Genomic DNA, 15496 nt, shown 5'->3' on the forward strand with positions numbered 1-15496 from the left:
CTTGTTTTAACCAGTGGTCTGCAAAAGTACAGGGCTATTAGTAATGAGGGAAGTAGTAGTGGTTGTATGGAAAGCTATCTAGTCATATATTCATGCTGTGCAATGATGGAGCCAAAGCAATAAAGCAAAATACTCTATAAGGAATTAAATCCCACTAGACTCTAAATAAATGTCATCATGTGCTACAACTCCCAACAGTTGAGTTTTAAATGTAAATATTTATTGGGAAGAGAGAAGTAATTCAGTTCTCTATTAACTTATGGTTTGCGTATAGTTAAGATGAAATAAACTAAAATAAGCCTTTTTGTAGCATTAAGATATCAGTTAGTTGTTTGAAAACCAGTATAGCCATAGTTAAATGGAAGGAAAAATATTAAAATATAAAAAAAAATTATAGCCTCGGTTTCGGTAATCTGACATTTGTTTTGAATTTGGTTGGATGTTAAAATTGCAAACTCACTTGAGCAGTTTTGAATAATTTGTCTGTAACTAAATTTAAACACAGCATGCAACACACACATTCAGTTGCACATGCATTTATTCAAAAGCACATTATGAACCCATACCCACACAGATCAACTCTCAACCCACTCACTCAGTGCTGGCATCAGGGGTGCCTGCTATAGAAGATCCTCTATAGGAGTCTTTTCACTACAGGAAAATAAAAATTACAAGCATATGATCTTAGCTGCTAATTTTAAAAGAATGTGATCCTCGTTTTTTAAATTTGTTTAGTTATGGTGCTAAACTGCGCCAAACATACTATTTATTCTCTTGCATGTTTATCGGTAGGGCTGCACAGTGGTGCAGTGGGTAGCACTGTTGCCTTGCAGCAAGAAGGTTCTGGGTTCAAATCCAACCCTGGCCTTTCTGCATGGAGTTTGCATGTTCTCCCTGTGCATGCGTGGGTTCTCTCCGGGTACTCCGGCTTCCTCCCACAGTGCAAAAACATGACTGTTAGGTTAATTGGCTTCTCTAAATTGTCCTTAGGTGTGAGTGCGTGAATGGTTGTTTGTGTCGCAGAGCAACAGGCTGGCGACCTGTGATGGTGTACCCTGCCTCTTGCCCAGTGAACGCTGGAGATAGGCACCAGCAACCCCCGCGACCCCATGAGGGATTAAGTGGGTCAAAAAATGGATGGATGGATGGATGTTTATCAGTATATTCTTATTGCCCTAACCCTAAATGCATTATTGAATAAAATATCACTTATCTGCCATTTTATAAAAAAAAAAAGCCAAGTATGATAAGAGAAATAATCGGTTCTAGATATGGAGGACTTGCAGCCACGCCACTTTGAAAACTGGGACGTGACTTTTGAAACAATGTTGACTACACAATAAAAATAAAAAAATCAAGACAAAGCTCAATATTTTTCTGATTTAATGTTTTTGTGTTCTGTGTAAACTCTAGAAATATATGGATGGAGTTTTTTTAGAAAAAAATTGAGCTCCTGTTTTCTAGGAAATATTAGCCTACTGTGTCTTATGCTTTTCTTAGTGAGGTGGCTTAATCGTCCTCAGTCTTAATAAACTTCAAGAGTATAGCCCTACAGTAAAACGAGAACATCAGCTACAGTATTAAGTACAAACTCTGCCTGTGAAAAGACTACAAGCCTTACTGTGCTAATAACTGTAGTGCTGTAATATTGTGTTTGATGCACACCAGCAGTGGTTACATTTGTTCTTTTTGAGCACCAAAGAACATTGGTACCATACTTGGTAACAGTGCCTTCCACAAACATTTGCACAATGTGTAGAAACAAATGAAACGACATAAAATAAATGTATCTACTATTGAAATAGCATGCTTTCACGCTTAGAAAATGATGCAATTCTCTGACAAGAAGAGAAACAGATGCAGATTTGTAGTTCAAGTAGTAGTGCTGTTTACATAACTCCACACATGTACCTTTATGACGGTAGACCAAATATTACTTTTTTTCCTGGGATGGCTTTTAAACATCTTTTTGCCTGGTAAGTAATGCTTTATGGTTGTTATGAGGACTTAATGACCACAAGATTGAGTGATTATCCATTTTGCATTAACAATATTTTTGTTGCATCTTTAAATACCCCAGATTGCCAATGGCTACATTTAAGAAATAAAGGAATTATTATTATTTTTATAACATGTTTGGAACTTATTCAAATAATGCCTATGTTTGTCTTCAGATAAGGTGACAAACATTGAGAACAAAACAGTCACTGGATTCTTTACCACTCCAATGCTTTTATTTTCCTTAAAAGTGTTGGTGGGATCAGCCATCCTGTAGAAGAGAATAAAACATTTTACTTTCCAAACTTAAAATTGAGATCCTAATGGAGTTCAAAAAGGCACAACTGCCACCATTGCTGGTGTATTTTGCATGTTCAATATTTCTCTGTGTTTCTGAGTGTTGTCTCCCACTCCCATTCCCCTCATGGCTCAGGGTCCCATCTCGCTCGGGTCTAATCTTCCAGGGTAACTTGTCATTTTCTCAGCAGCCACAGACTTGACGGTGGGCAAAATCTACGCTGCCATGATGATCATGGAATACTACAAACAGAGCAAGACCAAAAAGCTGCAGGCCCTGCAAGAGGAACAGGTAGACCCCCGCCAGGCATCCCGGGGAAAGCCCTGACGTGCACAAAACTTTAATTTGTTCTCCTACTCTCACTAGGCATCTTTGTAGGATCATGCAGCTCTTTTGGATAAATGCACTTTTTTTGCATTAAAACACATGTTTAAATTGTATAAAGATGCCTTTTCAACCTCCCGTTCTTTGTTCGATTTTTTTATTTATTTATTTGTTTTTGTTTTCTTGCATGTACCCCGAAGTTCTTTATAGCATCGTGTTGCTCAAATGGTTGCAACCCTTTCTTTTCATACAACTTTAGTTTCTTTCTTTTTCGGTCTTCTGACGGTAACAGCTGTTTTTCTGTTTTTTTGTTGTTGTTTTTTTTATATTTTTTAAAATAATGATGATGATGATGATACCACATGGCCTTACCTTTTTGTCAGTGCTCCTCCCTTCCTGTTAGTGAATGACAATGAGATGCACTCGCCTCCCACTGTTTCAATACTCTCAGTCCACTTTGTGCCCATTCGGAAACATCTCTCCTCTCTGTTTCTGCCTCCTGATTCCATGCAAAAAGTTTAGATTTTCATGAAATTGGTTCAGTCTGTCAGGCGTCTGCAACCTTTGCGGTCCAAATAACTGTTTCAACATTTTTTGAAGCCAAATCCCGCTTCCTAAAACTATTAAAATGTTACATGTTTCAATGCCGCTATCTTTAGCACCTTATGTTAGCCATTGGCATGATTAGCATTAGTAACCGTAAACAGCTTTTCTTCGTCTGTAATCCCTAAGGAGTGTAGATCTTTACCTTAACTCTGAGATATCCAAAAAGATGGCAATGTTTACTGTCCCATGACAGATAGAGGTGGATAAAACAGAACAGATTCACTGAAAGTTGTTTAACCTTCCTTTTTTTCCGTTGAAAGTCTTCAGTAGCAGCATAAAAGAACAGCCAATATGTATCTGAAGAAACTATATTTTCCATTAGAATTGCTTCTGACACCTTGCTGGTCTGGTTGCTTTATCTTAATTCAACTTTGAATGTTCTTCCTTAAGTAAAGCATCTTTAACACCAAAGAAGGGTTTTGTTAGCCCAGCCTGTTAACAATTACATGAGTTGCATTCATTTGTTAATGTGATTATTTAATAAACCACTATTCCTAAATCAAAGGCTTGGTAGCTGTGTCGAGCATTTTCTATGGTGTTTTACATCTACAGTAATATAATTTCAAACAATGATGGATGCGCATACACACACCAACCCAAAGCAAAGTGACCCTCCTTTTAGTGACGCATTTATGATGCAAAAACTTTATTCACACGATGCATGAAGTAAACAGTAAGCCCAGAATTTTCTATTGCTTCTTAAATGAAAATTAGAGCAGGTAGCTGCAGAGTTGCAGGTTGCAGACCCCTGACTCTAACATAAACCCTGGCTATAATTTACTCACAAAATTATTCTGTCAGGAGATTTCTCTTTCGCAAAAGAGATGCAGTGATGATTGGAGAGTATGTTAGTCCAATTCAAATTTTGTTTTCCAAAATGTTTGATGTTGCAAATTCAGAATGTGTCAGTATGTCCTTGCACTTTTATTATACATGAACTTCACCATGTCTTTTACTCATTTCTACATCATCTCACTTCATATTTTTCCGTCTTACACAGTCGTATTAAATTAACTTATAATATAAAAAGATGAATCCACCTTAAAAAATACAAGACTGGATGAGATGCGAGTTTGGCTAATAATGTGTTTCTTTTTTCCTATGAATAAATATTAATAAGGATGTGTTTTGTTTCGGTTCTAGGGGGGTCTGGATTCCATATACAACCCCTTCATTGTATCTCTGTATTTACTGAACAAGCATATCTTCTCGTCTTTGATTTGAATTGACAATGTCAGAGCCTTAAAGGTAACCTGGCCAGCCAGATTGATAATGTGTAGCACTCTACGTACTGCACATTTTCAGTCTGGAACTGCTGCTATCTAATCCATTTGGGGAAAGGAGCAGAACTCTCCAAGCTGATTGTGTGAAGCAACACCTAGTGCCCTCCTACCAAAGGTTGGTTTTATCTAATCACTGAATCAAATTAAAACGTAAGCGGCACACCATGAGAAAACACAACAAGGTAAGCTAGTCAGGGGACTTCTGGCTGTTTTTCTTTCAAAGATGAAATTGTGAATTACTATAAAACAGATGTGACAGGAGCAGCTATGCGTGTGTCCTCCTGTGCTGCCATGTTTATCTTGGTTCAGCTGTTGGCTCAGCAGATCTTGCGTTTGTTGCACCGGTATGTACCGCCTTAAACCACAATACTGCAGCGTGATTGACCCGAACCGTTTTTGGTTCGTGCCAAACCCTGAGCAGTACACGATGGTTTCTCGTGTGTTCGTCAACACACAAATTCCGCAAAAATTCATCTTGCAGGCAGTTATCTTAAAGGAGCAATAAGTGAAATTTCATCAACTAGGTTGGCTGTTGAGCACTGTCTGTAGACCAAAACAAATTGTGTGGCAAGCCACGACTCTCTCTACCTCCAAAGTCTAATCACCACCAGTTATCCGATTAAAGTTTAAATTTTTTTTCAAAAAAAGGATGTCCTGAATGTACGCAAGGATCACGGTGGGAGCTCACAAGGCCACCAGGCTGGATTAAACAATGCTACGCATGTTTGCTGGGCTACCGACGGCTACTCGCCTCACAAAACAGTAACGCCTGGCCCATTGCTGGTTAAACTCCAACAATTAACCCACATATCACAATTGTAGCATTACATTGAATTAAATGGTAAATGGCTTGTACTTGAATAGCGCTTTAACTAGTCTTGACAACCTCCAAAGCACTTTACACTACAGTTTTAGTCATTTACCCATTCACACCCTGACGGTGGTGAGCTATGCCAGTAGCTACAGCTGCCCTGGGGCAGACTGACAGATGCGAGGTTGCCATACACCGGCGCCATTGGACCCCATAACTTAGTTATGGGGTGACATAGTAACACAAGTCTAACAAGACTGTAACATCAACAAAAACAAACATCTGACATCATGCTATTACCTTAACGGAGGAGAAAGGCTAGCTCAGAGTCAAGCTGGAGCTGCTTTTGCTCTTGAAATACTTTCCAACTTGGAAAATTGAGGCCAATGTTAATCCTCTTTCCATGTCTGACAACGTCTTTGCCAAAGACTGTTTTTTTTTGTGGTAATAACGGGTCCTAATCGTCTTCAGGTGAACGTGATGGTGGCAATTTATGAGCAGGAAGGGGCTAAGCCCTAAGTGGCTTTCTAACTAAAACTATAAATTTTTGCTTATTGCTCCTTAAAAAACAGTTCTCTTTAAAAACATTAATCTCATATGTGAAAGATTTATCTAAGATAATGCTTCTCTTAGTAGTTTTTGTTTTCAGAAAATTATAAGATACTGCCTCCAAAGCAAGTTCTACTATAAATGAAAAATGAGTCACAGCTTCTGTCCCTCTGACAGAAGCTTCAAGCACTGGTATGAACATCAAAACACCGCTATATACTAGATAGCAAGACCACGGATGTGGCAGTATTACAATTTAAATATTAGATATCAGCACTTTACAGTGGACATAAAGCCTTATTAGGAACTACAACATCTAAAAAATAGTAGTGCCTTAGAGACCAGTGTAACTTCCTCTACCAGAAGTAAATGTCCATCCACCAGTCTGCATTCAGTGTCCATGATTACCAGCTAAAGCGCTGGCTGATTGCTGGTGGTAGTTTCAAGTTGTGGCAAATAAAGAGTAGTAGGAAATGCATTATTATTATATTTTTTTTATTTCAAAGACAAAATTTAGCTGTGAATGGTGGATTCTTTCTTAGCTCTGTTTGTCTGGCTTATTTACCTCCATTCTTTCTCTTGCCCTACATCAGGAAATCACAATTGTCCTTTTTTATGTTTATTGGTTGTATGTCTGATATTTTTGTTTTGTCTACCGTTTGATATCTGTTTTGTCGTCCGCTGTCGTCCGTCTCCCATTTCTGTCTCTCTGATGGTCTCTTTATATCCATCTGGATGGTGATAAAACCATGTCTTATCAAGCACTTCGTCTTTGGCTGGTCCAGGTTGACCTTCACCTATAACTCATTCAGTCGAGACCTCAATTTGTCTCTTCTTTTTTTATCATTATTTTGTGATTTTGGTGGAATGTTGAATGAAGATTCTTGTCTCCTATGTCTCCGTGTATTACCACAGATTCTTGTCTAAGCCACATCATAAAGAGCTCTCAATAGATGTGTTGTTGATGTTAGCTGTGTGTTTCTCATTTTCATCCATTAAGTCATAGACTATGGCTTTAATTGGCTCTGCGTGTTGCAATGCAAGATGAGTCTGCTCGGGATATAACATTTTATAAACAGCTGAACTGAATTAGACACAATCTGCCCTTGCAGATAGCAGATAGCGATTTCATTGAACCCTCCCGGACAACGGACCTGTAAGCTAGCGCTAGCTGTTATTAGCTTCACAGACAGCCTAATAACAGGGTTCTGTCATGGTCTGGGCCCTTCGAGCTGCACCACGCAACGCTCTGCTGCGTAAATACATACTGAAACAACATACAAACATGTGTTCACTCTTTGCTGTCTATAAATTAATGTGTCTATTTTTTTAAGTGGTAAAAGAGCAGCGTATAGTTTTAACAAGTCTAGAGCGCCCTCTTGCGGCTATAGACGGTAATGTTTACTGCTTGGTTCATGTTGGTCAAAATGAATTTTGCACCTGACTATAAGTCGCAGAATCGGCCAAATTCTGAAAAAAGTGTGACTTATAGTCCAAAGAATACGGTAATCATTTTAAAACCCTTCACCGGGACCCTGAGACGATACTTGTTTTTGGATCGGGACATCTGTAGTTCACAGAGAATTCTCAGAGTTTTGGTTACAACTATCTGATGGGTCAATTAATGAAGGTGTAGCCAAGAAAGCTTCCTTCCCCTGTCTTACTTACTTTTAATGCAGAGGAACAACCTGATGGATGTGTTGCAAGTTTTAAGTGGTGTTTTTTTTTATATGTCTGATCGAAGCAAAGGGGCTTTATTTTGTTGCCCAAGTAATTTAGAATCAGATGTCAACCTTCCACCAAACTGCATGTTACTCAGAAAGTCTGACTGATCAACAGGATGATGTCTTTTTCTTTTTTTTTTATGTATTTCTGGGTAATTTTTTATTCATGTCATGGTGCTATATACATTCTGGTAATGTGCTCTAAATTGTGTGAATTAAGAGCAATCTTAACTCAGACTCCTAAGGTAGAAGTTCCACGGTGACGCAGATTTGAGATCAGCTCCCTCCCTGAACATAAAGAGAAAAAGTTGCAAAACAACACATTTGCATTCTTTTTAAATCATAGTTCAGGGTGGACAGAGGAACTCAGATCAGTTGTCTGGTGGCCAGCTCTACCTTGGAAATCCACAGCCATGTGCTTGCTGATGGCGCCCCCATGTGGGTGCATGTTGCGAGTGCATCCTGTGTTTGTGTCATGTGTTCCCCCGTGAGTGTGCCTGATGCAAGCCTGCAGGCCATGTCATGTATCTCACACAGAACCGAACGCCATTAATGTTTCAGCGCATGGAGCCACCCTCTGAGGGAGGGGGCACGGACGGCCAGGGGGGGCAAGGCCAGAATGGTCTCCCCAGCAATCAGCTGGACAACATCAACAGCATGTAAGTGGACTGGATAGGTAAATGGAGGCACGTGGACTCTGGTCTTGAAGTGGATTATGGCGTTGGATGAATCATTTGCTTACATAGAGTGTATAAAACTACTGCGTCTGCTGCAACTAAAACAAATTATATCGATTTTAACATTCCTCGATTTAACTTTCCTAAAAATGCCTAACAATGTGGTTTTGATTATTATAACTATTTAACATTAAATAGTAAAAGTTTTATGGAGGATCGAAACTGACAGGATAAAAAATAATAGCAGAAATATGTAAATGGCCCAATAAATAATCCAATAAAGTTTAGATACACCAATTAATTAAAAAAAGAGAAATAATTTTGAATGTCTTTGTTTAAAATATCCAATTTATATACGTAATTATGTTTCATAATTTAATTGACCTTTACATTTTTTCACTTTTATTTACTCAATTTTTTTTATTCTTTTTTTTAAGGATGTCACATTTGGTCCACTTTAAAAGGACCAGAGTTCATTTGTTTGGTCCGGACCAAACAAGTGGACCGAGACCCACTTTTTTAGGTGGTCTAGGTCAGCTTCCAAATGGACTTTGGTGCGTTTCGCTTCTGGTGTGAATACGAAAGGCCTCTATTCGACCCAGCAACTGCAAAGTGCAAACATACATCTCCTTGGATTAAACAAGCCACCGTAGCACTCGTTACATACTTAATGCTTAGCAGCACTGCTGGCATCGTGCTGTGGGCCTCATTCAGTTTGCAGGACACATTGTTAAACATACATTGTCAAAAAATTATATATCTTTTGAAACTTGTGTTGAATAAGCTGCTCTTGACGCTCACAGTGATTTATCAGCTGTAATAACAGCACGAACATACGGAACAGAAGTGCTGCTTGCTTGATTTTCATAATAGTTTTCTGCCATTTCCAAGTCTGTGCAACGTCCCATCCTTGTCATTTCTGTCCAATGGGAACAATGATCACCACACATGTGGCTCTGTTTACAAGTTATAGTTAGGGGTCTAGCAAACCACATAAAACGAAAAAAAATAAAGTCCGGTTTTGGTCCAAACCAAACAAGCAGACCAAAGGAATCTCCTTATTGTTTAAGGTTCTCCTTTACTTAGCGATGCATCTATGTCTCTTATTTCCCCCTTTGATTTTTCTTACCTCGTTAAATATAGCATCCTATCTTGTACCTTCTTACCTCAAGCCTTTTTGTTTCCGTGTGTTCTTGCTTTTTTTTGTCTCCTTCTTTACTTCTCCTTATGCATTTCCCTGTGCAGATTCGTTCCCTCCATAACTGTACTTGGGGTGCTAACCGGAGGTAAAATTTAAATCAAACAGAATAATGTGTTAGAAACAGAGAGGGGAAAAAAAATTAAAAGTCAAACTATAAAATGTGATAAAGTAAATGAATGGGATATTTCAAAACAAATATATAATACAGCCATTTATATATTTCAGCTTTTATTTCATAACTCTGTGAGTCCCAGTCCTTCATACTATAGACAGAATAAATGTGTTACAGAACGTAATTCTGTTGCCAGGAAAACCAGGTTCTGGATTCATACAGTGGACCTTGAGATTTGTCTCCCAGCTAAGAAGAATACCAACAATTCCCTCCCTATATCCATGCATTGCAAAAGCGTACATTTACGTGCTGTAGCACTGCTCTGGAGTGCTACAGTTAGATAAAAAAGTTCAGGAACTACAAAAGATGAGATTTGTTAGTAATCAGGTGTAGTTGGTGAAATCTAACCCAAGGTGTGATCATCCATGTTTGGCGGTTTAAATTTGGTTAGCTTTTTCTGTTAGTGAAGGTCATCATTTGAAAACTGCTTTTTTTTTATTTAGCCAGATAATCCTTTTTTAATTAGCTGCAACCTTTAAACTTAACAGAAAAAGTAAAACAGATTAAAATTGGGGGCCAAAAAAACTTTTTCACTAAAAAGTACAATTACACAGGAGACGGTTGCTATTTTATTCATATTAGGGATATCCCAATCAGGACTTTAAGTTGCCAATGAAAAGCCAAGTAATTTAAAATGAGGAATTAGCTGATACCCAGTTCCATCCTGCAGTTAAAGTAAATAAAATCATTGTAATGTGTGTGCTAGAAAATCCATTAACTTTGAAGTGCAGTAAAATAACACTATCTTGCATAAGTATTACATAGACTATATTAGTATGCTAATATTGTCCCACTTAATTCACTCACCAGTTATGCTCTAGTCTAGAAGCTGCAGCATCAATTTTTTTCTTGGCAGTGACAGATACTTTATTGCAACAGGAGTTTCTGTAGGATAGTTGTATTATGTTGCTACAACGCGGCTTAATTTGTTTCACACAGAATGTAAAGTTTTGACTATGCATCCCCTAAAACAGGAATTATGTTGTCATTTCTTTCCAAAGATATATCTGCCTTGACAAATAGAGCTACATTCTTTAATAAACTCACATGCTGACGACATTTTCATGCATGTTTGCTAAAGCGCTAGGCTAACGCTGGCGTGTTTACTCAATGTCAATTGTTGATATTTTGTCTCACAGGCAGTCCTGTGCGGACAAGACTTTTAGGAAACATTAATTCTTTTAAATTCAAAAACTTAAATTTTCTCATCATTATAAAGGGTGAAAGACACAGGTTTACAGAAAACCTGGATTATTTTGATCAACAAAATGATGGGTGTGGCCTATAACACAGTTTTGCAAGCTGTTCACTGGGTACCCTCCATAAATCCTGGTCACAGGGTTTGCTGAAAACTCCGACAACAGCTTTCATGAGATGAGCTCCGTCAAAGATACCAACAGTTTAAAAATGCCCTGATCGGGACAGGAAAACATTCCTAATTCATGTTACAAACCAGTTAAATACATTGCACAACTGTGAGGTGAAAGTAACCATTTTATCCAAGCTGAACCTAACTATCTAGCTGGATTTCTGTTTGTATTTGTGTCTGGATGCCAGACCTCCTGAAGGTGGCATGACAGAAAGCCAGTCATGGATGACTGCTAAAGCACAGGAGATGTTCCAAAAGACTGGCAACTGGAGCCCGGACCGACCCTACCCTGACGACGTCCATGAAAACCGCCACAATCCCCAGGTATGATGAGTGCAAACCGAGTAACACCTAGTAACACAGTGTACGACTCTAAAGCAAAGCAAAGGCTATTCTCCAAGCACACATTTTACCAGCTACTGGAGTACTTATATAAATTAAGATGTGTTCATGGAAATCCTGCTGAGAATTTCTGCTGTTGCAACACATTTAGCAAGCTTTACAGAAATGGACGAGATTAAACATAGCGTTAAAAGGTACTAAAATACATTATCTTCCTTTCCCATGCAGTTGTTTTTAAATATTTCCCATATGCCTGCAGCATAATGTTTGCTCTTAGTGTCATTGCTTAGTGTCAAGTTGGAGTCTTTTATATACTATCATTGCTAGCAATAGATTCTTAGCAAACTCATTTCTCCATACGCCAGTCATCTTCCTTGTTGTCCTTCTTTAAATTCCCAATAGCGGTCTGTATCTCCAGTGTTTCTTTAATTTCTTCGCACTTGTGTTCATAATTCCTCACCTTGCCTCTTCACTCCTCTGCCTGTCCTTGAGTTGCTGGTTTGGACTTGGTAGATCTGTTTTCTCGCGATGTGCACCTTCACCGTCTGCGCTGGGCTTTGCTTTTACTTGTCTGTTGATGCTCCCGTTCCCCAAAGATTTACCTGTAGTTTTATTTATCTGACCTATGAACAAAGAGATTTGATTCCAGAATATGCCTTAAGAGACTTTTCTCTCCTAAGGCATAATGATGCTTTTAATGGTTATAAATGTAAAGATTTTGTCACTTCTACTTTAATGTGAAACATTTGGTCAGCAGCTTTTTAGTTCAAAACATTTCAGTGTTTCTAAAAAATAATAAATTTAGTTTTTCAGTGGTTGAATTGATGCGTCACAGTGGTATACATTAACTTGCATCACATGCTTTATCATTTAAAGAGTCATTGTGTTGTGAAAGTATTCAAATCCTTTCAACCTTTCTGCATTTTGCCACAGTATTACCAAGAAACTAAATGTATTTTATTGGGATTTCATGTGATGCACAGGAAATAGTAGTGCAAAATTTACGTAAAATGCTGAAAAGTGTGGTGTGCACGTGTATTTGTTCAATCTCAGTGTAATTGCAATGGCTCAGTACAGGAGAAGAACGTAAACAGCATCACAATGACCAGAGGGTACACCAGACAGGCCAGGGCGAATGTTCTCTAGACATTTAAGCAAGGTTTAAATTATAAAGAAATATGCTGAAAATTTCACAAAGAACCTTTCAATTAATCATGCAGAAAATGAAAAGCCTGTGGCACAACTGCAGACATATTACAACATAGGCCCCCATCTAAAGCGACAGGCATCGTAAAGAGATCATTAACAAGAGAAGCAGCTATGAAACTAATGTTAACTCTGCAGGAGCTGCAGAGAACACCCACTCAGGTTGGGAAATCTCTTAATTATGTTTCCCACAAATATAGTCTTAATGGAAGTGGTAAGACTGGTAAAACGATATGGTGTCTCCTCCGCAGTGTGCCACAAGCATCGTAGGGGATGCAGCAACCAGTTGGAAGATGGCGTTCTAGTCAGATGAGACCAAGATTATGAGTAGGAGAAACGTATGTTCAACACATCATCATGCCTTTCTTGGTAGTGGCAAAATCATGCTTTGGACTTGCTTTTCTTTTTTTTGCAGGGAAAGGTAAGCTAATCAGAGTTCATGGGAAGAGCTTAATAAACAGATAAAAGCTGTTAGAGGTTGTGGAAGACATGTGTGGGGTGGAGATTTACCGTTCAGCAGGACCTAAACATGCAGCCAGATCAGCGATGTCATCGCTTGGATCAAAGCAACTTCCTGTTTGAATGGCCTACACCTAAATCTGATTTAGAAACTGTGGCAGTCAGGGCTGCACGAAATCAGGAAATGTGTCATTGCGATACTATTGATGAAAATTGCGAGAACAATATTGATTGCGACTACCCACGTTTTTCTGACCATTTTTTTCTTCCCATGGCAAGAGGTCACTACTATTTTCTGTGACCTTTGTGCACGCATGACGCTTGAAATAAATCATCCGACCAAATATTGCACGCAAGGCAGTCCCACGCGATTTCAATATGGCACACACCGATATCGTGATAACAACTGTGATGCGATACAGTGTGCAAGTCTAGCCGTAGCACCTGAGAGATGCTTACAGACACTCTCTGTCCAGGCGGACTGAGCCTGGGGTGTTTTGCTAAGAAGAACTGGTAAAATCGCAAGCTTCAAGCAAAGATCATGGATCCGTACCTGAAAATACTGTAATACACACATCACACTTTTCTGAGTTTTATTTCTCTAAAGAATTTGGAAAATACTGTGTTGTTTTCCTTCCACTTCGTTTGTATGTACTGCTGCATGTTTATCAAATAAATCCTCCTAAAATACATTAAAGTTTTAGAAAGAAATCCTTTCTTTGATAAGGCATCGTATCCTTCCCACACAGGGCTTATCTAAATGCTTTAAATATCCTTTAGTCATTTGTCTTACACTGCAAATGTTGCAACAGCTAATTTATGCAACTTTCTATTGCATAAATGGACACAAAATGATTAAGTTTGCATAAAATATTCTGGGGAAAAAAAGAGAAACCTTACTCAGTTTAGTTTCATTCCACCTCCCTTGGTTGATCAGTGAGCCAGCACCATTTCAGTGTCCACGCCCTCAGCCGACAGTGGTCACGCCCCCCCCTCTCATTGTGTTTTGCAGAATGTAGAGATGAGGGAGATGGGGCGGGACGGGTACTCCGACACTGAGCCCTGTCACCCAGTGGATGGGCATGGGCGGACCCTCTCCATGCCCCGCCTCTCGGCAGACAACCAAGTGAGCACGATCATCCCACCTCCATCTTCACCGTCACACCTCACCACCCTTATTTTCTTTCATTTACCCGTGTTAGCTCCAGCAACAGCTGAAGTGAATCCGCAGAGTCTTTCTACGCATCCTAAACGAGATGAGTCTTACAACAAATAACGCAAAACATTCATTAAATACCAAACTTAGACATAGACAGGCTTTATTGCCATTCAATTGCAAATTCACAATGGATACATTTGAGCAAACGTCTGTCGCGAGCCTCCGAGTAAAAAAAAAGGAAGAAAAAAGAGAAGCATAGGTTGGCAATCTTTTCAGAACTTTAGTAATTTTCTTTTCAAACATTTTGTTGTTTTGCTTATCATAAGGATTTTATTTATCCTACATAGTCACCAAAGTTTGTTTTCTAACTTCTTGCAGATTGCCTAGTCATACATAATTTGCATTAGTGTTGAATAAATTATGGAGTTTTGAACAAACATTGACGCTTACGTTTTTGCAAAGATATTTTAGGTTGTGGAATGTCGGATGCAGTATTTTTAAGGAAGACCTTTGTACATTCATTTCCAGCTACCTTGTCCACCTGTATGATTTCATCCCCCCCACCCCTCCTTCACCGGCTCTCGAATCCTCCTGACTTCCTTTTTTTACCTCCACTTCCCCATTAGCTGTCCCACTACTGCTCAGATCCTTTTTGAGCATCTTAAGGTGCTTGCTAGGATTAGAGCAGCTTCCAACGAAGGTCTAAAGACTGGAAAGGCTAGATATGTATACAGTTACATATCTAGAAAATCTATAGTCCCAGGCAAAAGTTTGAAAACAGCTTTTTATTTTAAATAAGTTTGTCCAAACTGATGACTTGTATATTAAGTATATTATATTACGTTCCTTCCCTTTCCATTTACTGATTCATTCCCATTAAATCCTTGGTGTGTCTGTCTTGTGTAAGCTGTAGCCAGAGGTAGCGTTTTTCATATCAGCATTAACCATTAGTTAGTGTTTCTGGTCATTTAATGACAAAACAAGTGGTTGAAATCATATGAAACTATTAGATTTACAGTTTTGGCATATAATTGTCTGAAGCTCGTTATTTGACGTTTTTGTCAAAGGTTAGCATATTATTGTAAAACTCTTTGCTTCTCAACTCTTACAAATATTAACCAACTATTGTGCAAAAACAACCAGAAAAAGTGTATATGTATATATTTCCAGTGTGTAGTAAAAGCTTTTGTTTTACATTTGATGTTCTGATTCTTTGGCAAATCAGGACAAATTGACTTTGTTCTTTAGAGCACATATTTTAAGATGCAGCATCTGAAGACGTTAAATCAAAGATGAAATAAAGTGGTATGTGTCTTTA

The 15496-nt window shown here is 38.6% G+C and overlaps 1 protein-coding gene across 21 annotated transcripts in view; it reads left to right on the plus strand.

The window, feature by feature from the left end:
• The window catches only part of LOC118565163 (voltage-dependent P/Q-type calcium channel subunit alpha-1A-like), a 91832-nt gene that overhangs the window by 43408 nt on the left and 32928 nt on the right, over positions 1-15496 (plus strand). For 6 of the 21 annotated variants that reach the window (XM_036144867.1, XM_036144872.1, XM_036144868.1 and 3 more), the window contains 5 exons: positions 2484-2587; positions 3004-3018; positions 8131-8252; positions 11201-11336; positions 14032-14145. In XM_036144867.1, coding sequence (XP_036000760.1) covers positions 2484-2587; positions 3004-3018; positions 8131-8252; positions 11201-11336; positions 14032-14145 — 491 coding nt within the window. The remainder of the gene's footprint in view (positions 1-2483; positions 2588-3003; positions 3019-8130; positions 8253-11200; positions 11337-14031; positions 14146-15496) is intronic. The other 15 variants (XM_036144869.1, XM_036144870.1, XM_036144861.1 and 12 more) reach the window with 7 other exon arrangements.

The sequence above is a fragment of the Fundulus heteroclitus genome, chromosome 13 (assembly GCF_011125445.2).
Source record: "Fundulus heteroclitus isolate FHET01 chromosome 13, MU-UCD_Fhet_4.1, whole genome shotgun sequence".
Lineage (NCBI taxonomy): Eukaryota > Metazoa > Chordata > Actinopteri > Cyprinodontiformes > Fundulidae > Fundulus > Fundulus heteroclitus.